Source organism: Triturus cristatus, chromosome 9 (genome assembly GCF_964204655.1).
Source record: "Triturus cristatus chromosome 9, aTriCri1.1, whole genome shotgun sequence".
NCBI classification, from domain to species: Eukaryota; Metazoa; Chordata; class Amphibia; order Caudata; family Salamandridae; genus Triturus; species Triturus cristatus.
The window spans coordinates 485,919,070-485,946,608 of NC_140592.1; the positions used below are offsets into that span (position 1 = coordinate 485,919,070).

The 27,539-nt window shown below is 43.2% G+C and overlaps 2 protein-coding genes across 3 annotated transcripts in view; one reads left to right on the forward strand and one right to left on the reverse strand.

The window, feature by feature from the left end:
• The window catches only part of BBS1 (Bardet-Biedl syndrome 1), an 843,521-nt gene extending 830,150 nt beyond the window's left edge, over positions 1-13,371 (forward strand). Inside the window, exon 17 of the mRNA XM_085625445.1 lies at positions 10,360-13,371. Within this exon, the coding sequence (XP_085481571.1) occupies positions 10,360-10,446 (87 nt within the window). The 3' untranslated portion in view covers positions 10,447-13,371. The remainder of the gene's footprint in view (positions 1-10,359) is intronic.
• CTSW (cathepsin W) overlaps positions 1-27,539 on the reverse strand; it is a 1,394,816-nt gene that overhangs the window by 392,786 nt on the left and 974,491 nt on the right. The window lies entirely within an intron of this gene.

Consider the following 27,539-nt stretch of genomic DNA (forward strand, 5'->3'; position numbering starts at 1 on the left):
CCCCCAGAGACCTTCAGTAGTGACGGGGACTTCATGCCCAACCCTGAGCTTGCCAGAGGCGTGTTTGCAGAGTAGTGCAAAGAGGGGACCGGGCTTACGCCGAGTTGCTGGCTTAGTCTTTTTTTCTATGCTAGTAAGAGGGGCTGTGTGGCCTCCCTTCCCTTGATCTTTTTTGGGCCCTGGTGACCTCATCCCCCTGGGCCTGACCTAATTTTTTATTTAAATAAAAAAAGGAGGGGCTTCATGGCCCCCACCCCAGGTCGATAGATCCCCGGGGTCCCCATCCCCATGGCCATATCTATTTTTTGTTAAAACATATTTAAAGGAAAGAGCTGTGCAGCCCCTCTCCTGAAGTCAATTTCGGCCTCGGGGACCCCATCCCCTGGGGCTTGGCCATTTAAAAAAAAAAGTTCTAAAGGAGGAGGGCCGGAATGCCATTCAATTTTTTCTTTTATTAAAGGGAGAGAGCCCGAGTGGTCCCCCTCCCGGGCCATTTTTGGTCCCGGGGACCCCATCCCCCGGGGCTTGGCCTCTGTGTTGGAGACCGCGGGGGAGCCTAAAGGCCCCCGCAGTCTCTGCCGGCTCCCCGCCTACTGCGGGAGCAAGCATTGCCTTAGGGCAAAGGGAGCTGCCAACATGCAGCTCCCTTTGCCCAAAAGCAATTCTGCTTTGCTTCATGAAAGCGAGAGCAGTTTTTCTGCTCTCGCTTCCATGAAGAGAAGCAGACGTTTGCAATTGCATGGCGGGTGGGCACCCCGGGACAATGATGGAGCCGGCCCTGGGGGGTTGCGGTCCCTAGGGCCATAATTGGCTCCTTGAAGGGGGGAACGTGGCCCCCCTCCCATCTTGTGTGCAGCCCCGGTAAGGTGGTGGTCCCCGGGGCCCAAAACAGAGCCCCACATTTAAATAATTTGTGGCCCGGGGAGGTGGTGCTCCAAGGGTAGGTTGGGGGCCGCCTGGCCCCCCACATTTAAAGCATATAGCCCCGGGGAGGTGGTGGTCCACGGGGCAGTGTGGGGGGCAGGAGCCCCCCAACACTTCATTTAACAATGAAAGTCTTGGGTAGGTAGCGGTTCCCGGGGCTGCGGGGCGCCGCGTGACCCCGCATTTAAATGAGTATCACCTTGGGGAGATTGCGGTCCCTTCGGCATTGGGGGGCCGTCACAACACAATGTGGGATTGGCCCCGGGACCTGGCCTACCGGGGCCTTAAAGAAAACGAAGCGCTCGAGACAGCGGTTCATTTTATAAAAAACATTTTGGCAGGGTTCACGGACCCTACGTGACTCCCGAATTAAAAAAAAAAAGCTTTTTTGGGCCGGCCTAGGGGGTCAGGGTGTTTCTACCCTGCCCCCTTTTCTTGTTTTTTTCTTCTGACTATGTTCAACCGAGTCACAAGATGGCTGCCAACTCTTCCTGGTTTGAAGTGTTGGCAGCCAATCAGATCCCAGGCACGAGATCGGGAGGGTTTGCGGACCCTTCGTGTCCCTAGATATACAGCTTGGTAATTCTTTGAATTCACACAGGTAATCTTGGGCATCAATCATCCCAGTCCCCCTCTCCTGTGGCAACAGTCACCAAGCAAGTTTAGCTTGCTGTTAGCAGTGCACACTAACCATGTGGGAGGCAGAATCTAGTACTTTCTCTCAGGATGGTGATCCATCACATCCAACAGATGTGTCCTTCAGATCATTCAGCAGATTTGTGCCCTACTCTTTCTTTGTGCCCCACATCACCTAACTCCAAAATGGCTCTCAGAGGAGCATCTGCCCATTCTAATGTGGTAGGTGCGAGCTTTTCTCTCCAAAGAAGAAATGGAGAGGGTTCTTTACTAGGAAGTAGGGACAGGTTATTACACTCGCTATTTCCTCGTGCTGAAAAAGGATAGAGGGTTTCAGCCTGACTTAGATCTTCACCCTCTGAATGCCTTCCTACGGAAGGGCAGATTCAAAATGCTCAGATTCTGGGCCTAATTTAGAGTTCGACGAACAGGTGACTCCGTCACAAATGTGATGGTTTTCCTATGTGCCGTATTACAAGTACCACTGGATATAATGCACTTGTAATACGTTTGTTACATAGTAACGTGCCTTCCGAACTATAAATCAGGCCCTTAGTCTGCCTTGCATCCGGGCTGGGTGACTGAATGGTAGCCTACATTGTAAAAAGGTAAAATCATAGAAAATTGTCTGTGCAATCTTTTTAGAAGGTGAACATATTCAACGTGCATGTTTATATTAGAATTGGTTACATAATCTTTCAAATACTTTAAGAAGAGCAAAAGATATACTTTCATGGCTGCTGTTCAGTGCATGTGCCTTGCTCGGGATGATGACCATAGCAGCATATGACAGGTTGGCAATCATTATGGATTACTGAATTTATGACTGTTGGGCATTGGTGTTTGGTTGTTACTGAAATTATGTTATTGTAACAGATTTACTTGCCAACCAGGATTAATTTTAGCATATGGAGCCTCTCAGCAATCACACACATGAACACATTGTGGCATCTGCTAGCATTGCATGAAGAAAGAAAAGTAGTAGAGCTCTGATTCCACCTGATTCCAGAGCTTGGGGGAAGTAAATAAATGAGGTGTGGTTCTACCAGGGATCAAAGCGGTGAAAAGTGACTACAGTTAGCGGCATTAATATGCAGCCATGGAGGACCATATTATGTAGTAGGTTAAAGGGATAGGACCATAAAGCTCAGAAATAAGTGACAGAAAATGTCAGGAAAGACAAGGAAGGTATACCAAAGCCAGAGTATAAAAAAGGGTGTCGTAATTTTAGGAAGTGAGGGACCACTGACAGATGAGATCATAAACATAAAGGATCAAGGGAAGATTCAGAATAGGAAAGTGATGAGTACATCAAAGAAGTTGAACACCCTGTGTGGAAGCGCGCAAACCCAAGGCTTTGCAACACAGGAAAAAGCAGAAAGAATGGGGAGCAGGGTGGAGGGTGTACCAGCAGGTTCAAGAATGAAGGGTGAGTCCCACTTGGATAGAACAGGATTGAGAAGAGAGCCCGCTTCCATAATTAAGAGAAGTACGAGGATGCACGACAATATTGAGGACTTATGTGTGTTTATGGCACCATGGAGTCAGAGGGTGGGGAAAAAGCGACAAAGGAAAATAAAACCCCTAAATCGTGCAAACCTATTGCAAATCCTGGTTAAATGCCCAACACTAGGAGAGGTTACATCTGAAGATATAAAACAAATAGGTTTTGCAACAAGTTTAGAAGGAAATGAGGTAACTAAGGTGTTTTTTTATTCAGAATTTGTAAAACAGTCAGTGGTAAAAGCAGAGAGAGATCTGGAAAAGGAGGGTATAAGATTTGTGCAGGTCAATGAAATTGAGAGAGATGGGAATAAGTCCGGGAGCTCTGTGGCCCTTCTTCACCATGCAGGACTTTGCCCGGAGCGCAAGTACAGTATGAAGCATTAGGCGTCCACGATAGAAGAATCTGCACTGATAAAGATCAAGGAGGGTTAAAAGTAACAATACCGAATACCACATACGAGCCAATGTTGAGTAACCGATATGACCTCCTAACCGTTATTCAAATAGTTGGGAGGACAATCTGTCCGGTGTGTTAAGTGAAGTGGACTAGGATTCAGGGTACTCGCACAGCCTACGGACTCTGTCTTGGAATATTGGGGGATATAAGAGACAGCTAGCACAAGACACCTTTAGAGAAATGTTAGGTGTCTACGACATATTGTGTCTGCAGGAGTCCTGGTTGTGTGAGGTACCCATTCCAATAGAAGTTTTTTTTATGATAACTAAGGAGGCAGTACGAATGAACTTGGGCTGACCCTCGAGGGGCTTAATTACTCTTGTATCAGTAAAAAAAGCCAACAAAATAATTAAGCTAAATGTGAATTGTAGGTGGTTACTGGCATGCCAGGTAGAACTCTACAGTGGGACCGGGATAAAAAGACAAATTATTGTGATAAATGTATATATTCAACCAGGAGTAATAACAGATTACGAAGTTCAATTGCGCATGCTAGAGAAAGATCTATATGTACGACGAAAGCAGCATATTTGATAATGATCTTAGGAGATTTTAACCATAAATTAGAACCATCCCTTAGCGATAAATTGTTTAAGGAAATTTTAGCTACCTCACATATTCCTCATTCTAACTTTGGCGGCGTAGGTAGTGCCGCACAAGATAAATATTTGGTACAGTACCTTGGATCAATAGGACTATTCTGTGCCAATGGACGGACGACTTTGGATTGCCCGGCAAAGAAGACTTTCCGTTCAGGGAATCAGAACTGCCCAATTGATTATGCTTTCATTGATGCATGGCACTTTAAGGATGTGGAAAAATTTGAGGTTCTGCAGAGTGAGGGTAGTGACCATTGGCCCTTAGAATTGTTAATCAAGATGGAAGAGGATCCAGAAAGAGAAAGAGTGATCCCCTTGCAGATTGAATACCCCAGACGCATAACCACCTGTATAACCGAGGAAAGCCTGCAATTGGTTAATAATTTGTTCATTGATTATACTGCTGTTGGTAATGTACCACATAAAGGAAAAATTCTAATATGGTACAAGCGGACTATCGAGCAGGTGGTAAATTGCCTAAAAATACAAGTTAAAAAAGGGCCCACCCATAACAACAACGGAAATTTAAATGACTGGTTTAATAACGAGTGCAGAAATTTGAAACTTAGGGTACGGAAATGGGAAAGACAGTTAAAGAAAAAGCCAGATAAGGAGACAATGGAGAGCCTTCGAGTGGCGAAATCAGAATATAAAAATAAAATGAGAGAAAGAAAACTAGAAGATAAATTAAAACATTGGCAAACAATGTTAGAAGTGATAAACAGAAACAATATAAGAGCCTTCTGGCATTTGGTAAAAGAGGGCAAGGTACAAGGGGAAATGCGATGCTTGGTGGGTGAGGATGGTTGGGTTACCCATCTGAGCAACCTATATATGGGGGTAAAGTTATGAAGAATACCCTGAGAGTAAAGCCTGAGGAGCTAGAACAATTAAAACAACACTTTTCCTTTCAAAATATAAAAAAAACAATTCAATCTTTAAAGCTAACAAAAGCTTCAGGACCAGACAATCTTCCCGCTATTATTTTGAAAAATAATGCAGATTGGTGGGCGAGCTTCTTAAAAACAACCTTCTAACAAATTCTTGCGGTGGGGTCTTTCACAGAGAGTTGGAAGAGAGCAATTATGAGACCAATCTATAAAAAGGATGATGCTATGCTGCCCCAGAATTATCGCCTCATAAGCTTGCTGGATGTGGGAGAGAAGGTCTTCTCCAAAATATTATTAGGGGTAATGAAAGCCTGGGCAGAACAGCATGACCTGATACCCATAGAACAGGGGGGTTTAAAGAAGAGCATTCGACCATTGATCACTGCCTCAGTTTACGGGCATTAGCAAGAAAGACAATAGAAGTGCGTGGTAGCTTGTTTTGCTGTTTTGTTGATTTCCGAGCCGCATTTGACTTGGTAGATCGCAATATATTGTGGAGTATGTTGGTAAAGCTCGGAATCAACAAAGCAGTTCTTTCATTATTCCAGGATATGCACTCTAAGACTTGGGCTAGAGCAGGGGTCTCCAACCTTTTCTGTAGTGGGAGCTACTTCTGATCAGTGAAAATCATCATGAGCTACTAAATGCTGAGCAACTCGCGAATTGTTCCCAGAGTGCCCCCACTCCCAGCTTCATTGACTAAAGGGCCTCTATAAGATGGAGCTACCCATTTAGTATATGCAATGCACATCATAAAACCAGAAAACCAATCCCAGTCTCCCTCTTCAACAAATTGTGTGATCATGGCCTCTGCAATCACCAGCTAAGCACACTACAATCATAAGAAATTATACAGAACCTGCAGAGCTGAAAACCATAAAGTGAACATCTGTCTCTCATACCTGGTCATCTACTACACTGCTCCGTCCCATACCACAGTAAAGGCACCTCTGTGGTCATCACGCATGACAAGGAAACACTTTCACATAGAACCACAAAACAATGACAACACCATACCAACCACACACCCTACATGGCACAGCTTGCTGGCCATGTATGTAAGTACCTCGGTGCCCCACAGCTCTTAATATAAATGCTGCGATACAACTATTTTATTACATCGTGCCTTCTTTTTCTTTATTACACATAACGGTAACTTGAAATGCTTGAGTTCAGGGTGTGCACTGTACAAAATTCTCGCCTAACAGACTATAAAGCTGTTACACATGACCTGCCTCTTAGTACATTAATATAGCATTGTCATAAAGGACGGTGGCAGTCCATGACTGTTTCATCTTTAAAAATATCACTTTTAAAAATGCTTTTTAATGCAGTGGTGTAATTTGATGCTCCGATGAAATGCTTCACCATGTTGGAGAAATAAAAGTTGGTAATCTTTTAATTTGAAAGATACTATTTTTGTATGACTTTTGTGTCATTATTTTCAATATTTTCATACCTGTGCTCGTCAAAGGAAGGGGTCATACACCTAACTTGGTTCGTGTCTCAGCTTTCCCAGTTCATTGACGGCAGAAAAATATAGCCACTACAGGGGTTGGGTACTTTTTTCAAATGGCACACATTTAAAGTGAAGTTTTGAACCTTATGGTTCATTGTGCCATAAAATTTGCACTTCATTTTAAATTTCTCCCATTATTTCATTAAATTAAAGAGGGATTTTGTTTTAAAATAAGGGACCTCTTCCAAGTTGTCCCTAGGCACAAACAGAAGCCAGGAAATTATTATATACTTCACTCACCATTTCATTTAATTTTATTGAAAAGAAATGTAAAATGATGTTCCTGGGTCCGGTTTGTGGCCAGGAACAACTTTACAGCTGTCAAGTTTTCAGGTTGCCTAAGTTTGAAATTTAAGCAATAATATCCGTAAACAAATATATACCACAAATTACCCACTTCTGAGACACGAAAAGTTCAGGAAAAGCTCTGAAACTGATGTGAAACCCCTGAAATGGAAGGTCACGAACCACAGTGTCTGACCTTAAAACAGAGCAGGCCTCGAAATATTAAAAAAAGTATTACCTAATTTACAGTTCAAATAACTTCAATATGCTCTCCCTTTAAAGAGGAAAGTATATTTTTTATATAGTTTCAAAATAAGGTAGTTTGGTATTAGACTTAAACTCACTGCACAAAATGAATGGTTTTGTGAACATTAGTAGAAGGTGACACTGTCTAAAAAAAAATAGGATAAATGAAGGTTGATATGCATACTTGACTTTATTGTTATTAAATAGTAACCATTTTTTCAGCCCAAGACGTTTCAAATGAAGGTTCAAATTGGACAAACACTCACTACCACATTGACAGGTCATTTGTTTTATCTGTGAGTGAGCTTTTCTTAAGTATACAATGTTTAGTTTATAAATACAGATGCCTCTGTGAAATACTACACAGCGACCTCAGGCCAAGCATAAATCAAAAACGACTACACATGTAGGCTGCACCTCATGGCCAAGGTTTTTCAAACTACTGACGACTTGTTGTGAACTAAACATATGACTTCCCGATTTGGTTCTGAACAAAGTGCACCCAGGTAATTATTTGTAGACTTACCATAACCTGGCCTTACATACAACAGGGGCAGCGGCTCTCTGTCTGAAGGTGGTATCATGTCAAGGACACTGCTGGCTGCAGGCATCACTCGTCCCTCAGTCTACGGCCTCAGTCAATGCTGGTGCTCTGCTGCTGGCGTCACGCTAGGCAAAGATGCACGGACGTCTCAATTGATTGGGCCTGGGGCTCCGGAGAGTGCAGACTGCATGCTGCCTGCCAGTGCAGAGGAGTCATTTAAACTGCAGCAGCACTCTTTTAAAGACAGCTCAGCGCTGCTGGTAACAACGTTATTATACAACGGGTGTGTGCCCCAGCCTCTCCAAAATGTATGCCTGTCAGGAGAGGGCCCCTGATCTATACGATCTTGGGGCGACAGTCTGCCTTACGCACCCTCCACCTCCCACATGACTCATGGGCTCAGGTCAGTGTTCCTCCTCTTTTCACGGGGGGGGCAATCACTGTCTGCCAGAGCTTGGGGTGGATTAAAAAGTAAAACATGCATCTTCCGACACCTAGTCCATACAGCCCCAAAGAGTACAACATCCTGTGTCCCACGTGGTGAAAAGCTGCTACTTGAACTTGAGCATAGCAGCGGCTGGCACTTGGAACAGCAAATTTAAGCTGCAGTTGCCATTGTCTACTATACTCCAAAACACTCTGCGCGCCTTGCCAGAAATAAAAGGCAAAGCACCGCCCCTCTGATCCATGTGTGGGCACTGCTGGGTGATGGTCATGCTGTGACAGGCCACGTGGTATCAAGGAGGCCACAGCAGGGCTGAGCGTGTCTCCGTTTGATTGAATCACGCAGCCAGTCCCAAGGCCACAACGATGTACACATTGTAATACGCATTTTAAGTCTCGAGGATAGGCAATCTGACATCACCTGCTTCTCCCCGACCTAGATACCTTTATGGCCAATGGCAGCGGTGTGACATCAGACGTAACACTGGCAAGAACAGATAAGAGGCCAATAGGCCTAAAAATAGGCCTAAAAATAAACAATGACAACGATAGGATACAAAAGTGAGCATTGACCGAGAGCTACTGGCAGGTTGTTGGCGAGCTACCGGTAGCTCGCGATCGACCGGTTGGAGACCCCTGGGCTAGAGTAATCCTGGATGATCTTGGGACATTATCTAAGAAGATTCCAATATTGAACGGCCTGAGGCAGGGCTGTGTTTTAGCCCCTTTGTTATTTTCCCTGTTTTTATCTGATCTACCAACTACATTGAGTAAAGCAGGAGGTTTAAGCCCTAAGACGGGGGGAACCCATATTTCATGTCTGCTATAAGCGGATGACTTAGTGATAACAGACATGACAGAGTTAGGTTTACAAAGGAAACTAGATACCTTTTTAGAATACTGTAATAAGAAAAGCCTCACGGTTAATCTAGAAAAGACCAAAATTATGGTATTTGGAAAAAGAAAAAGTTACTTCTACTGGAGACTGGGGGATGTTAGAATCGGTATAGTAGATAAATATAAATATCTGGGCATGTGGTTTGATAGTAGATTAAATTGGAAATACTACATTCAGACCTTAAAAGTGAGGTCCCTTTCCACAGTCTGGGGTCTTAAACAATTTAAACAGAAGTATGAAGGCCCATCACTGCGACCAATACTTTCAGCCGTTACTGCATCGGTCCAATCACAGTTTTTATATGGTGTTGAGGTTTTATTTATGGGGGGTAAATCAGATTGGAACCAAGAGGAGGGAAAATGTGTGAAACAGCTTCTCGCCCTCCCATCTTCAACTATGTTACAGGCTGTACGAGTAGAATGTCATCTCACAGCCTGGAACTATCGGGGAATGCAAGCGACATTTAATTTTTGGAAAAGATTGAATGGAGAAGGCCCCCCCAAAATAGCATATCTCTGTAAGAAAGAAATAGAGAATAGCGATCTTACTTGGGCGGTCCAAGCAAGGAATAAATTAGATAAGTTATATGTTAAACTTACTCTAGAGCAAGATCTTTGGAAATCAATGCAGCAGATCCCTAAGCGGGAGTTACGGGCTATTATTAACGCGGAGGCATGAGAAGAAGACTTATGCTACTTGAAGAGCAAATCGTCGGCCCAGTTTTTGTTAAATGGATGGATCAATGACGATATTTTCCCCTATATAGAAGCTATGCCTAACCCAAAGCTCAGAAATGCAATATTGAAATTTAGAGTCGGCCTGAACCCAAGTAACATTAATGGGAAGATAAAATTACTTATGTCGAACGACCAAGGCCTGTGCTCATGAGGCCTACAAGTAAAATGCAGTAGCGAACATATTTTGCTGGACTGTTTGCGCTTTTTAGAAGAACGGAATTTTTCTTTAAAACCTATTTTTATTGTTTATGAAAACTTCAGTAGAGACCAAGCACTTAGTTTACTGACAAATATAAGGTTTTTAAATGTGGCATGTGCAATAGGAAGATTTTTAATTGCTATACAGGAGTCAATGAGTGAAATGGCATAGGTTGAAAATTCAGTCTTACCTATGATCTGGGGTCTATGCGAGATTTTGTATAAATGTATAGCTAATGTATAAGCAACCTCTTGCTGCCTTGGTGATGAACTAAGTGCCCTTATACGTGAGCCTTTTATGATATATTTTAGCAGGCTTTTATTGTGTAGTATACTGTTTTATGGTAAAACCTTGGGACAAATCATGTATTAAGTATTTGTAAAGTGTAATTTTTTTATGGTTAAATATGCCAAATAAAAATATTCAAATGGAATGGAAATGTAGTAGGTTAATTGTATCTTTTAATTTGTTGCAGGTATTTGTCCTGAGGGAAGGAAAGAGTACCCCTCTTCTCACTGCCCACATTAGCATGCCAGTGAGTGAAGGACTAATCGCAGCATGATTAAGTAAAGTTTAAGTGGAATCCGGCGTATAACACCAGAAAAGACCAGTTGGATCACACGGAGCTGTTATACTGGCAGCAACAAGACCTTCCCAGTCTCTTTCAAGAAGAGCAAACCTTACCATCCATGTAGCACTGTGGCTCAGATGAGGCTAGTCTGGCCTGTTTTGAAGCACTCAATTTAATACAGCAAGCTAGAAGGGACAGATATGCCATTTAGCCTGTATAAGGAGATCAAAGGTATAGAAATGTTTAAACTCACTCTTTTACTCAGCCGTGTACAGGCTCCTAATGAAAAGAAATGCTTTGATTGAGGTACATTACCAAATTAGGAAGAACTGTAGCAGGTCAAGATAGAGCTGGATTGTTAAAGTTGTGGGTTACTAAAACTGAATGGAGAGACAAGAATACTGCTTACTGTAGTTTACGTGTTTAGGTACAGTGGCAGATGTGTTCATTTTGCATGCATGAGCGCATGTGTGGGGAGCAAGGAGGGTTGGTTGCTGGAACAGCAGATGTTGAATATTAGGACTTGAGAACATTAGCAGACTTAAACATATGTGTGCACTTTCCTAATTCCAGATTAGCAAGTGAATCAGTAAGGTTCTTGCATTGCCAAGGCAATGTCAAAACCATTCAGGCATGTAAAAACAATAGTAGGAGTTAAGGTGGTAGTGGACAGGAAAGGATTTTTGTCAACTTATGACTGAACTAGGTATTGTGCAGCTCAGAATTAAGATCATCATCAAAAATATGTTGGTGCTGTTCGAGGATTTATCTGGAAATATTGAGGGGCACCAGCAAACAAGTAACAGTTGTGAAATCATAGTTTCTGAGACAAACAAAGGGTCTTGGAGGGATCTCCACTGCCAGTGGGAGAAATTGCTTACAAATGTTGGGCTCTCGTGACTCCTTTTTACTCCTGACTGGCATCCCTAAGAGAGTCCAACAGTTGCAAGAACTTTAGAGTATATGTCAGGCACCCAAACTGAAAATGCGCTGGCGAAATTGCCTGCTGGTGAACTTCCCTAGGACGAGGAGCAGGTACTAGTATCATAGCACATACATGAGCCACGGAGTGACATGAATATGTGAGAAATAATGGCCATGCAGGATTAGGAAAACTGTTCAAAAGCATATAGTCCAAAAATGTCAACATGTCAACATGTATAGTGTATCTCTTTACACTCTAGCAATGGAGTTGTCCCCAGGAAGTATGTGGATCCTTGAAGCATCCACCAAAAAGTACCTATTCACCGTGTCTGTTCTACCCTGTGGAGCCATCCAGAAAGAAAGTGTGCCAGCACAGTTAGTAATGTATGGCCAGGGTCCCTGGGCCAATGGTATATCGAGTCAGCTGCAATCTTGACCCTCAAGCAATATGCAGCATACCTGCCCAAAGGTAACCGCTAGATTCTGAGACAGGTAGCAGACAAAGCACCAAACCGCTGTGCATTAACTGTCCCTTCAGATCTAATGGAGCGAGAAATAGTGTCCAGAATCCTGTAAGAGGTACCAAGAACTGTTGCCTGGAGCGCAGAAAAACAGCTGACTTCAGACAGAACACAGTCAGTCTCTGGATAATGCATGGACGTACCCCAACTTTGTTGTCCAGCTTCCCCTCACCAGCCGGGAACATCTTTCCTGCACCACTACACCAGCTGCCACTCTGGAAGAATAGGTCATCCGATGAAATCAGGCATAACACGGATCACACCAGTAGGTGAGGAGGCCTCCAAAGGAGAGCAGATGTTCTCTGGAGGGAAGTCATGGGCAGCTGGTGCAGACTATTACTGAAAATGACTGGAATAGCAATGCACTTGTGCGACGAACCGACTAGGCAACCGTCCTGAAACCCTGCCATCTGCAAATCAGAATGAAGAGAACTGCACTGGCAGAGCTATGGCCTACATGTATAAAAAGGTGGTTGCTAATGGAGATTCAGGCCATTTACGACTGCTAAATAGCCTTTTGACCTGTAGTAACTATATTTTGAGAGTCGGTAACCTATTACCAACTCGCAAAATAGGGTTTGCGAGTCGGTTTTAGGAAAGGGCGTTTCAAGGGCGTACCTTCTTTATAGCGAGTCGCAGGGGGATGTATGAGTGTTTTTTTATTTTACAGGAATGCGGTCGCAAAACATTTGCAGTTTACTGCCTACTTCAAGTAGGTGGCACGCCAGTCGCAAACGAGAAGCAGTCCCATGGACCACTTCCTTTAAGGAAAACAGGGCTGCGTTTAAAAAATAAAAATAAAATTGCTTTATTTAAAAGCAACCACAGGCATGGTGGTCTGCTGTCTCCAGCAGGCCACCATCACTGTGTTTTAGAGATTCCCAATGAGTTGCAAATTTCATCCTACCTCATGAATATTGATTAGGTAGGTCAATTGCGACCCCATTAGGAATCAGTAAATGTGTCTGAGACACATGAGTACATTTAATTTTGCGACTTTCTAATTGTGTGATGCAAAAAGTCACAGTTAGGAACACCCAACATGAAGCGGTCATACATATGGCCCTATATGTGTTATCCCAGTACTGAAACAGGTGGGTGTTGGGAGAGGTGCTAAATGTCTGAAATACTGCATTAACAAAACTTATGGGAGTTACCAGTACAGGAACAGTGGGGTGGAGCAGAGTTAAGATACTGTGGCAAGGTTGTGTCTAAAGTACCAAAATTGAAATAGAAGGGATTATTGTAAGTAAACCCAGAGTTCTACTGGTGAATCAAGTGTGCTACATGGCAAGGCATGATTTGTGACAGGAGGCTACCTGTGTCACAGAATAGCTTGCATTATGTCATCACTGCTTTCACAAGAACCTGCAACTTTCTTAAACACACCGATTAAGTTAAAAACAAATCCCATGTTCTAGTTAGAAGAAACTTAGTAAATGTTTAAAATAAAATTCATCAATTGTATCCATTTTCTGTGTCTGTATCAATCATTTTAGCATCCAGAGAAACCAGTCCATATTTATCTCTATGACAATCAGAGTCCAGGCTTCTGAATCCGAAGAAATGGTACTCTGGACTTTCTGGGTGAAACCTACAGAAATAAACAGGTTTGTTCCCCATCACATTTCAATACTCGTAGAATACTTTTCTCTGGGGTGTATGAACGTCAGAGTGTTTCCTATGACCACTAACAATGATAAAGCTTTTAAGGCCATAAACTTCATGCTTGGACTACTGCCTGTGCCCCTTTGGAAAACACATTGTCTAGTGGAAGCTCAAAGCACTGAAGGAACTCTATAAGAGCTAACAGGGTTTGTCTATTGACAAGGCTCATTAAACAGTTATTGGTTTGTGAAAGCCGATTACTACACTCAAGACTCTTGAATTCAATCATGGAGCCTTTCATCAAAAAGGGTGTGCTGTTTGGAGATTTAGCCTCCGACATGCAGTAGACATACTGAGTTTAAGGAGGATCACTTCTGAAACTCTGGCAGGTGACTAGGCTGTAAGAGCTGCAGGAGCTTAGACCAAAACTCTGGCAGGTGACTAGGCTGTAGAGCTGCAGGAGCTTAGACCAAGAAGTCCCACGTGTGGTAAACATCTAGGGTACAATCTGAGTTCCAAGTCGTGTTTTGGTATTGTTTAGCTGAATTGATGCCTTCACCAGTAATTTAATCCAATTAATTGGGCAAATATATAGACCAGTGTCATAGCACCATCTTTTTATATTGTTGGTATATTGAGGTTGCTGTTTTCCTGGTAAGAATTTTCTCAGTCCCAATATCAAGGTTATTAGCATCCAGCTGAATAAGAGAATCAATTCCATACAAGTGCTTATTTTAAATCCTTTTATTTTCGGTACTCTATGCCTTTTCCAAGACTCCCTGAGCAGCCTATACAACTCAGCTGTGATGATTTGAGCCTTACCACACAGTGACTGTAGTGGGCAAGAAACTGCAAGGCTACACTGATAACAAGGGGAAATCTGACCACAAGCAGTCAAAACAGCACTTTGAGTCTAAGCCCAAATGGCAGAACAAATGCAGCAAGACTACGCTGAGCCCACTACTTTGAGTGTCCTCAAGGATGTTTCACAAGACCTCGAAACACTGCTACACACCATGCAGCAAAGCCTGTCTGCTGACACCAAACTAGATGCTCTCACCATCAGAATGGATCGTACGGCTCAATGAATAACTACGGTCACAGCTGCGGAACAACACATTTTGGATGTTGAGAATGAAGTGCATTTTGAGGTGCGCAGACTGGACGATGTTGAAAAGGCACTGGCGTCATGCAAGATTAAATCAGAGGACCTGGGGGCCAGGTCATGGAGAAACAATGCACGTATTCTGAATACTGTAAATCAGTAACACAGCAAAGCTGGAAACCTTTGTGGAGAACCTCCTCCAGGCAATATTTCGAGTGGACAAGTTTACGCGTCTCTCTGCGGTAGACAAGGTACACTGATAGCTGGCCCTGCAGCCCTCGCCCAACCCACAATAGCATGTTTCATGAACTTTCGAGACAGGACAAGATCCTCAGACTCGCATAGGAAAAAAGGGCCCTAATGCACTAAGGCAACGGCATCAAATTCTTCCTGGACTTCACGCTGACAGTGCAAGAGGCACAACGGGAGTTCTTGCCAGTGAATAAATTACTATAACAGGCTGGTATAGAATATGCAATGCTACATCTTGCTACCCTCAAGTTCTCATTGTAGGGCAAGAAACACATTTTTAACACACTAAGAAAGTTGCTAGTCTCCTGAGAAAAGGTTGCACCCGCAGAAGGTTCCCTACGACTGGGCCTGATTTGTCAGAGAGGGCTTCATAGTACGACGACTCAGATTAACACAACCTTTCTTTATTAAAACATTTGCCTACCTTCACCAAGAGAAGGCCTATGTACTCAGAAATACCCATGAAGCCCTATACTGTACATCCCATCAACTCTGCCTCTGCAGAGAATACCCACCGGTAATCTAGTTTCCCAACTGGGTGTTTCTGATAACCTTTTTTAACTTTCATGTTTCATGCGATGTTTGCAGACAAGGGAATGTTGTTGGCATGCTTTGGATGCTGATGTGGGTGGAGAGAGGGGTAAGGGATGTTTCCCAAAATATACCAACAATAACAGAAGTACACATTTTGACATGCAACAATCCGCAACTCCTAAACTAGGAGTACAGCACGCACAAAATCGAACCAAATAACACATGGTAATGGGAATGTATGTTGGCGGTAATCATGTTGTGCCTGTCTTGGAATGTTAGGGGACTTAATGACCTGTGGAGAGTAAGTCATGTAATAGCAAACCTAGGCCACCATAAGATTAATACCGCCTATCTGCAGGAAACGCACCTTACCCCCAGACACAGAGTATAGGCCATATATGCATGCTCTGATGACCAGGGCTGCTATGTGAAATGTACAAGGCACAATTCATCGTACCCATATTACTCTACTGAAAACATACAGTCCGAATAATGATGACCCAGCATTCTACACAGTGATGTGGAACAAACTACTCACACTAACGACATGTACTGTTCTGCAGGAGTGGTGGGCTGGGGAGGGGGAACTCTATACTTGCTTGAACCCCACGCTTGATAAATCAGTCTCCACACACTGACACGGTAAGTGGGCTGCTCAAGCTATACTGTCCAGCATGGAAGATCACAGGATTTGTAGAGAACAAAATATATAACCAGGTGTGAAGGCATATTCATATACTCTGTTCATAACACATGGTCCTGTATGGTCTACTGGCTGACGACTCAAGATATAATGACTAGACACGGGCTATTACATACCTTCCCAGAACACTATCAGACCACACCCCAGTATTGCTCACGATAGTGATCCTCACACATGCATCCACCTAATTCCTTTGAAAGTTTCGGTCAAAGGAGCTGACAGACCCTGTATTTTGGAATGAAATATGTTCCAGCATAACAGCATACTTTGGGGGCAACACAGGTTCTGTGGAAAGGGCAAGTACTCTCTGGGAAGCGTAAAAAGCCACCATTAGAGGCATATGCATTAGTAAAGAAGGAGGTATCATTAAAGCACTGTGTTTGCAATTTTGCAACACAGAGCAGCAGGTACAAAGGTTAGAACGCCAGCAGGAAACATGCAGAGACCCTACACTTTTTGCCAAAATATATCCGCTTGTGAAAGATTATACTGCCCCAGTTGACCTAGAGATAAAACACATGTCTACACAGTGGCGAGGGCGCACGGAGTGGGGGGAAGACAGGGACGAGCTTTGTCCTAAAAGCTAAAGGCACAGTGGGCGCACAGGAACATAATCAACATTCAGTTTCCCCGATGGCACGGAACAGTATGTCATCAAGAACATACTGGAAGTCTTCACAGATTATTATACTAACATATATAAAATGTATGACATGGGCTACACTGAAGAGCTGAGCAGCTACCTAAATGAGATTGCGCTGACCGTGCTATCTGAGGGTGAAAGGGAATTTCTAGCACAGGCAATCACAATTGACGAGGTCAAAGAGGCCATATCGAATCTTCCAACGAGCAAAGCTCCAGGACTGGACGATATAACAAGTGAATTCTATATAGAATTTTCTCCCCTCCTAGTGCCACACTTGCTTACACTATAGAAAGAGGCATATGGCACACAATTGTTAGCCACCACACTACGTGAAGCACTTATAATTACCCTCCTCAAGCCACAAAAAGAATTGTAGCGATAAGGGTCTTACAAGCCTCTATCACTTATAAACGTACATGTAAAGATTCTAGCTAACAGGTTAATGCCTCTCCTGCCTAACTTGATCTTGCCTTATCAGTTGGGATTTGTGCTGAAAAGGTCACAATTTACATACCATCTCCATACTACTCCACCAACTCAACCCTAAATTGGACGCCGCCAAAGCCTTTAAGTTAATAGTTACATGCTTGCGATTTTGCAATGAATGGGCATGCCCGCAAACTTCATACAATGGATTAAACTATTGTACTCTAGTCCAACTGCCTAAGTATGAATAAATGGGCGTCCCTCTGAAACCATAACAATCTGCAGGGGGACGAGGCAGGCCTGCCCCCTCTCCCCCCCCCCCTGCTATTCACTGTAGCACTGGAATCACTGGCCTGTACCATACAACAGTGCCATGCTGCGTCGGCTCTGTGCTTAATTCAGAGACAACTCTCCATCTCCCTCTATCCCGACAACATGGTGTTTATATGTTAACACTCCCAAGACACACCTTGCACCACTGATTCAGGAATACTTAAAATTTGGGAGATTTGCGGACCTCAGTAATAAGTGGGACAAATCCCTTTGTCTTCCCAATGACACTGGCCACTGTGTCCTGCAAATTGGAGTACCCACTGAGGTGGTGTACTGGCCCAGTGAGATACCTCAGGATATGGATACAACGAGACCCAAACAAGATTGTACATAGCAAGTATGGCACTGGTCACTTTCTTGCAGCTGTTGTGCCTACCTGAGGGGTGTAAATTTCGCCGGCCAATTACCCATCATTGCTGCCACAACTCCTCGCCTTCCTCTTGCTGTGTGTCTCCCCCGCCGCCGCCACTGCATACCGCGGACGAGAGCAGGGGAGACTACAGCCCCCAGGATCCTTTGCGGCTGCTGACGCCGCCAACGCGCCCGGAGGCGCTTAAAAACTCGTAGGTTCCTCCGCGTCGCGGGACGCGTCGCGGGACGCGTCGCGGGACGCGTGCGGGCAGCGCCGGGCTAAGCCCGGGCAAAGGGCGGGCCCTCTGTGGCCCTCAGGGGACCGAGGGTGACGGGACGGGCCACCCCCTGAACATCGTATGACATTTTGGGTAAACATACATATTGATTGTTTGCATCTGTACTGAGGTTGGCAATTGGATTTTAATATTGCATATATGGTAGGGTATAGTTCTACATCACTGCCTTATAAGCATTAAGCGCCATTGTAGTGTCCCTGTGTTGTGTAATACCCTTGTTGCCACAAGATCGTCTACTAGGAATAAAACCGCCATGCCCACACCATTACCGTCACTGACGGCTATAGATTTGATGCTACAAAAGACCATTGGAGTAGTCGCAGATGCGATACAAAACACAGAGAGGCGTCTCTCATTGACCCCTAACCTATGTTTTCCAAATCTTGTCACATATACTACTGTTAATGATAATACCATGGAGTCCTTTACCAACATGGAGGAATCAGTCCTCCTACAATCCTTTTCAGGATTACCCAGTGGTAAAAGTAGTAGGAAAAATGTATCATTAGGTTCACCCAATGTATTTAACAGCATAGAAAGTAGTCCATTGCTTGTTTTTAGCTCAGTGGAAAACTTGTGTTCTCCCCAACCAGGAACATCGAAATCATACCCACCACGGGAAGTACCTGTGGTAAGTTCACTTTTTGTAAATAAAATACCAGTTGACAAACCGTTCTCCCCTAAAAAGACAAAGCGGCGTCCCAGGAAGAAAACTAAATCTATAGTAAGGAAAACTTATAGACCTTGGGCAACCATAAGTCTTCAGCAAAGGACACCTGGCTAAATTTCAGACTGGCTAAACTACCTATCAGCACCCCTATTACGACTACTACCTCTATAACTCAGGGTGCACTTCTGTCTAAAGAAATACAACCACAGAATGCTAAAACTTATATAGACCAGACATGCCAAACTGACCATGCAAGTACCATAGATGATTCATATCTGACTGAAATGGTACAGTTAGCCCGATCACTTTTGCATCCTATTAGTGAAAAAATCAGTGGTTTAGAGCAAATCCTAGTGAAGCTTGAGAAATCTCACAAAGAGGATAATATGAATATGCTAAAAACTCTTACTGCACTTATCCAGAAGGATGGTTTGCTACCACCTAATGATAAACGAAATCAAACTAATATGAAAAAGAAAAGATCTAACAATAATGTAGACACTGATTGCCCAAATCTGGCATCTATTTTTCCCTCAGGAGCCATAGACCATAACGTTTTAACTTCACCTTCACACGCAAATAATGAATCAATGGCAGCAAAGATCCAGCCCACCACCTCTGTCAGTCCCATAACCGATAGTAACGAGAGTGAATGGGCTGCGGAAGGTTTACTCCCTGTTTTATCTGCTGACCAGGCTGATTCTGAAAGGCCTACATTACCAGGAAATAAAACCTTAGCTGAATGTTTAGTGCAAACTCCTAAGGTGATACAAAACAAAAAACCCATCCATATTAATCTCCCTCCTGAATCCCACCTTCATACTATAGTAATGATAGGTGTACCACAATTGGAAGTGGGTAAGCTAGAGAGTTATGGGGACTTAAAAAACAAAGTGAGCCATTGGCTAACCGTACATAGGCCGATCCCTTCACACATTAGTGGTAAAATAACGAATGTCAGGAGGGTTGATTGGGTGGGCCATAGATTTAAATCTACTGAGGGCGACTGTATTGTTGTTAATTTCAAGGATAACCGTGTAGCAAGCCATATCACCAACTGGAAAGATGGCCCGATAAATAGCCTGATCCGTATCATGGATCTAAGCTATTTTTATCCCCCAAGTGCTCACAGTATAAATAATGCACATTCATACTCCACCCTAGAGCAGGAGAAAATCTTCGATTACAGGGGAGTAACACCAAAGTTCTTTGGTCATCATGCAGCAGGAAACCAGAGGCAGTCTAGGAGAGATATATCTTGGGAAACTAGACAGGTCAACCACCCACTAACTCACTACGACAGATGGGGGGCCCCATATGTGATGTCTCACCATTGTGATTACCCCCAATCAAAGTACCCTAATACCTATTATAATGTACCTACCTTAAATAGGTTTGATGTCCTTTATGAGTACGATGGTATGGAGGGGGTTGACTGACTACATGCTGCCCCAGCCCTATCAAATTCACAAAATAATCATGGACATGGGGAAATTGGGTCTTTACAAGTAGAATTTGCTCTCCCCTTGACTGATGATTTAGTTACTAAAAATCAAACACAATTAGATGCAGACTCTCTATTGGAGGGTCTTGTATTACATGAGCACACTAGTATATTGCAGGATTTACCCGAGGCCCTTACTCTTCCACCAGTCCAGACAGAACTAAGTCCCTCTACAAGAGTAATTCTGGGAGACACACACGCAGAACAAAATTGGCTACCAAAATCTATTAACATGGAAGCTGTCACCGGACTAGATGACGGTGCTATTTGCAGTGCGAGTTTAGTGTCCTGGAATATAGCAGGTTTGGCTGACAAAATATATGATCCAGCCTGGCTGGCTTTTGTCAAAAAATATGCAGTTATATGCCTCCAAGAGACATGGATGGAAGATAAAAATGTCTTCATAGAGGGCTTTCAAAGTTTTCTCAGTCCAGCAGCACCCTCATTTAGCGGAAGAGCCAAGGGGGGCCTGGCTATTTTTATCAACTTGGCTTTATCCTGCCAAATAAGAAACCGGTCACATGCAAATCGGAACATTCAAGTGCTTGAACTGTAGAGAGGGAAATATGTTCTGATTTTAATTAACTTTTATAATGCTATAAACAATCAAGGGGATTGCAATATAATGTCTCTGAAAGAGTTGTTGCATGAAGAAACAGGCACTTTGTCACGTAACTTGCTGATCGCAGGTGATTTTAATGTACACCCATGTGGTAACCCACGAGTTACCCCTATGGGATCCTTGGGGTGTAACAGCATGAATGGTTTCCACTTTGACCACTCCAAGCGTGGACTTTGCCTTAACGATCTACTGAATGAAAATAATTTATCTGTAGCTATGTCAATGGTGCCTGAGTCCAAGGTTTTTGATGTTCCAACATTTAAAGGATCAGGCCAGGGATCCTTTATTGATCATTTATTGTTATCTGCTGACCTTGTAAACCAGGCTTCTGGGTTCACCATTCAAATGAATATCTACAATGATCACAACCCTCTAACACTAAGACTGATTGGAGGGGTTTTCAAACAGCGAATGAATTGTGGCCGCCCTACTTAAATTATATCAAGCCAAAAGCGTTGCCACTGCTTGCTATGGTAGCGAACTTTGGGGCTACAGCCAGACGCATGACTTGGAGGTCACAGAAAATAAATTTCTGAAGCAGATATTGAGGCTCCCAAGGGGATCCGGAAACCTCTCGGTACACGAAGAATTAGGTGTGCCTTACCTTAGTGACAGAATAGCAGTAAACCCTTTACTATGTTGGTTGAATTGCTGGTTAAATAAGGACATACCTCTTACTCATGACATACTTAAAGAAGCCCTAACATGGGATGGCAGACTCAAGGTCCCATGGTTAAAGTATATTAAAGATTGTTTTACCGAAATGGGTCGGCCGGACCTATTTCTAAACCCAATCTCTATTATTAAAACAGATGTCCTTTCCGTGAAAAATATTTTCATGACAAATAAGATTTTTGCCCGGGAGGAGGTCGAGTTCCAAAAAGACAGTATTAGGAAACATGCTTTATTGAAAACCTGTCTACATATGGAACCATATTTATCATGGCCTATGTCTAGCTACGAAGGCTTTTTATTAACAAGATTTCGTTTTGACCTGTTTCATTATTTGCTAGCGGTTCCCAGTGGGGCTCATCGAGGCCAAGTGTTGCCAGCTTGCGGCTGCGACGGGAAGTCTCCGCAAGACTTGGCACACTTTTTATTTATATGCCCCTATTACATAGTACCCCGGAGGCTATTTTTAAAAACCTTGTTTGAAAAAACTGAAATTCACACAGATTAAACCAGCACTTCTTTATCTCCTACTCCTGAATTGTGACTGCACTTTATTTGTATGTAGTTTCTTGAAACTAGCAATCACCTTCAGGAAAAGCATGCAGGGTTAATCATGCTGTCATTACTGTTATAGATTTTAAACTTTTTAAATTCTGATATAATTATTTATATTTTTAAATATGCTCTGTCCTGCCCGTTATTCTCGACTTGTATTGATTATGTAAATTTCTGCTGCTAATGAATTGTATGGTATGATTTTATATTGTATGTATATGAATTGTGCTTTTATGATTGTAAAGGCTTACAATCGAATAAAGTTATTTGAACTTGGAACTTGGACACTGCTATATCGAGCCCTGAGGACAAGGTACAAAAATCCCTACAGTGCTACCAGAATATTTCTTTAAGACACTGCAAACACACCTCACCACCCTCACCTGGGCAGATAAACAACCCAAACTACGATGGTAGATATTCACCTTGCCCTATCCAAAAGGAGGTTTTCGTGATCCTGACTTTACTATTTATGTGCTCAAGGCTAATTTGCAAACTGCTGGTACAGCCCACATGCATGCATCCCATCTGTTGTGGTGAAATAAGATAGTGCATGCCAGATTCCATAAATGCCATTTTGACTCATTGGGGGAATGGTGAAAATAAGAGAGAAATCAAAATGGTACGCGCATGACAGCAATTACAAGCACAGGCCACTCAGGAACTTCTCTATGCCCAAAACTCGTGCTACGGTACCACTTCCTTATGTCAGCAACTCATGAGGAAAAAATATTGGAGATCCTGGACAAAGTAGGGGAGGTCATTAAATTAGAAGATATCCCTCACCCGCAATATCAACTCCTCTGCTAACGTTTGCATACTGTTGCCTTTGTGCTGCAGTTTGAGCAGTTAGCCTCCCACTCTACATGCACTACACGTACTGTTGATCACTACTACACACTGGAGATTAATAACCATGCTCTACAACAGTACTCAAACAAATAACGACAGAGAAAGCATCGAGCAGATGGAATGAAGCACTGAATCCACCACTGACACAAGTAGAATGGGTCTTGTGTTATACACAAACAGGCATGCAATCCCGTAATGATAACCTACCCATAATACACTTTAAGTGTTTGCACCAACTCTACCATACTCCGGTCAGACTGCACAGATATGGACTAAAGGAAGACTCGCACTGTGTGAGATGCGGGGAGGTGGATGCTGACTTTGTCCACCTGGCCTGGAGGTGTCCTCCAGTATTAATCTACTGGACACAAAAACGGCCGCATTATCAAACATGTTAATGTAACAGATAGAATAGGAACCCCAAAACAGACTCTTGGGCTTCGTTACATTTGTGTCACAGGTGGCGCAGAGACTGACAGCAATGGTGTTAGTGCTGGCAAAACGAAAAATAGCAATATGCTAGGGTAAACGCTCAGTACTGACGAGCAGCAATGGATAGCAGATTTTGTCTACTACGGAGACCAACTTGAAAAGTACACAGAACAGCTGCCGGTGACTTCTGCCCTAAGGATATACGGGCTTCTCTAACTGCCTGACTGCTGGCAGAAGGTAAAAAGGCTTCATAGAGACAGTGAACATGATCACACTAATACAAGACATTTGGTCCAATGCGAATCTGTATTGTACTCAACTCCTACATTGTTCATGTTGTAATAGACTCTCAACTAATACAATTTATAATAATAAAAAAAACTTCTGCCTTAAGATGTAAAGTAAAGCATTCTCCTAAATGAGTTTCCCTTTGGTGGTAGGCATTTACATTTATAACAGGCCAAGCATGTAACCATTTTGCTAAACCCCATTTTGTCTTTTAAGAACAATAAAAATGTGAGGGATTTATGTACAATTGTTTTCGAGTAGGGCAACTTGTATTGTAGTATCTCATTGCTTCGTAACATCAAGTAAATCTGTTGCTGTTTGAAAGTACCTATTCCACGGGTTGGTTCTACTGTCTCTTTTTGAATGTATTTCCTTCAAATAGAGCATTTAAATGAGAGTAAAGACTTCTTTGTTTAAAGTATAACACATTTTAACAAACGCTGCATGTGGCGAAAGTACTTGTTTAGCTAGGCCGTATTCAGGACAGATATGGGCTTGGGATATGGCTTCCATTAAGCAACGTAATATTCTAGGAGTATTACGTTGGACCAAATAGAAATTGCTTGCAAATTTCCTAAGTTTGGCTCTGCCACATAGTTAATTGATGCCAATAATTTCCTTTCATCTACTCACAGTAGTGATCCTAAAGAATTGAAGCTGAAGATGGACAGAAGTAAACCCTATCCCTGCTCAAGTGCTAAAAAAACAAGCATTTGCAATGCAATAGGTCTTGCATTACTGAAAGTTTGAGCTATTAGCGTTGCTAATAATAATACAATGCAAATAGTTCAAACTTTCAGTAATACGAGACCTATTGCATTGCAATTTTTTTTTATCTATGTATTTACTTTTAAAGCAATCGTACCACCCGCGCTTTAGCTCAAGATGTTTAAAGCTAAAGAGCGGGTGACGTGATTGTAACAAAAATCAATAAATAGAAAAAGAAAAAAATGCAGCCCGCGGCACCCACGCTTTAGCTTACAATGTTTAAAGCTAAAGCAGGGTGTGTCGTGATTGTAACAAAAGTATAGAAATAGAAAAAAAAAGGCATGCGGTCGAGTTCGGTGAGCCACAAATAAGAAAAGAAAGGTGCGTCTGCCGTTATTGGAGCTGAGGCGTGTAGTGCTGGTTAAAAAAAAAAAAGTGTGGGAAGAGCATGTCTTGCCTGCAACAGCAGGCAGGAGAAAGTGATTTAAGAAAATAGTGCTCACAGGTTGTAATTAAAACATCTAAAGTAAGAACACATGTAACAGGCAATCCTCATGGGAAATTACAACAGGAGAAAAGGATTTACTAAGGTGGGACTACTAAGCCTATTGACAAATCAAAAGCCAACATTTACAAGGAACAGTAACCGGAGCCAATCGAAATGATTGGGGGGAAATCAACAGAGCTTAAAAGTCCATACCTGAATACAGCATGTCTAGAAGAGACAGCACAAGCGCTGCCTAGGCAAGACCTAAAAATGTTTTTAAAGCAACTCGCATGACACAATTAAATCCCTATGTTGGAAGAATAAGCTTACAAAGAGAACCCCTTGTAGGCCGGAAGATAGCTCCTTCAGGAGGCCCAATTACTAGGATTTCAGCAAATTGTATCTCCAGAGCGGGCAACATTTTGGCCAGGACAAGTCTAAAATCCTACTCAACTTTACAGACCGGATTTAAACTACACCACAGCTAGTTTTTCTGATACCTGCAACTTCAATACTCCCTTAGGCCCTACATTGTAGGACAAACAGAGCTCACAGATTCTAGCCAGTTGGAGGCACAAGTATTGATGGAAGAACTCCAGGAACTTCTCAAATATATATGTCATTGGGTAATAACACACTTGACTCATTTGCATGCCCGTGTGAGGCTTGGGAATAAGTATTGGCTCCACAAACGGACTACGCTTGCCTGGGGGTAGATGCAAGTCTCCTCTAGGGGGGCTCCTGTGGCATCAAAATTTAAGATCATCCAGTTGAATTATTTGCACTACACATACTTTACGCTATATAGATTGTTGAGACAAGCGCGGGTGGATTCTCCACTTTGCCTTTGGTGCTCAATACATAATGGAAACTTGTTTCACACGGTCTAGAGTTGTGCGTTGATATACCTTCTGTTTGGGAGGAATGGGCTGGGATGGTGGTTCCCTTGGGATCCCAAGATGGCCCTCTGACATATTAATGTGGATCTTGAAAGTAACAAATCGAAGATGGCGGTGTTATGGATTGTTCTTTTGACCACCAAGAGACACATGGCCAAGGGAAGGAAAGATCTATGAAGGGTTGAAAGAACAGTTTGGACCACTGCATGGGCCTGGACGGCCCAATCTAAATAGCCTGGGGATGTCCATGTACACCTTGTAAGATATGGATAGACTGGACCCAATACAGATGTATCATAATGGAGCTGTGTACATCAAGGGCCGTGGTCCCTGTAAGCAGAAATGTGGACCTTTTCTACTAAAAAAATGATCTATATTATATGCCATCCCGAAACATTAAGCAGGGTTTGACATCTTACAGCAGATTCCTCACCTTAGAATAGATACCCATTCTATATATCCCTGCAGGTGGGTCTGCAACTGACTTAGACCAAAGAGTCCTGGAGGACGGAACAGGCGAAATGCTCATCATGACGGGTCTGACTGTCCAACCAGTAGTGTCTTGTAAACTCTACGGAGGAACATCCTCGTGCAGCTTGGCAGATGTTGAGGACAGGTAAACCGCGTGCCAACATAGTAGTGGGGATGGTTTGTTTCTGCAGAGTCTTGTCCTTTGCGCTGGTGAACCCAATGAAAAGCTGTATGTTCACCCAATGGTCTTTGGTGCATTCAGTATAGAATGACAGAGCTCTTTTAGGGTCCAAAGGATGGAGTCTCTCCTCCTCCCTGGACAGATGAGTTGGAGCGTAGAATTCAGGCATGGTGATGCTCTGACCAAAGTGAAAAGACGTGACCACCTTCAGAGGAAAGAGGCACCCGTTCGAAGAACCAGTTTGTCAGGGAAGAATTTGGTGTATGGAGGCAGGACAGACAAAGCCTGAAGCTCACTGACCATCCTAGCTGATGTAATGGCCATCAGGAACACAGTTTTCAGAGTCAAAAGCAGCTCTGTTCGGGCTCAAATGAGAAAAGTAATGACCAAATTAAGGTCCCATTGGGGCAATACAAAAGGTGTAGGTGGGAACAAGTGTTGTAAACCTTTCAAACAACCAAGTCATAAAGGGTGACTTAAATAGGGAGGGCTGATCTGGCAGCCGCAAGAAAGCCATGATTGCTGACAACCTGTAACAGCGCCCAGAACAAGGTCTTGTCTGGCTAAAGAAAGACCAAACAACAAAACCTCAAAAAGAGATGTAGAAATAGGGTCCACATGGCGTAAGGAACACCAAGCCACAAACTTGTATCAATGGCATGCATAGACAATTTTAGTGGAAGGACGCCTGGCTGCCAAGATAACATCATAAGCTTTGAGAAGGAGATAGAAAACTCTCAACTGTTGCTGCTTAATATCCATGTACAAAGGTGGATCGTGCGCAGGTTCAGGTGCAGGAACCTGCCCGGTTGTTGACAGGAGGTCCTCCAAAAGGGGCAGCCTGACCCAAGGACATATGTTCAGGAGTTTTGGATACCATGTTGTCCATGCCCATAATCCGTGCCACTGGGATGACTTGCACCTGATCGGTCCTGATATTCTTGGGAACTCTGAGCAGGAGTGGTAGGCGGAATGCAAACTCCTAGCTTTGGAAACTCCAGGATGCAGAAGTGTTAACATTGTGCATTCTTGTCGATGGCA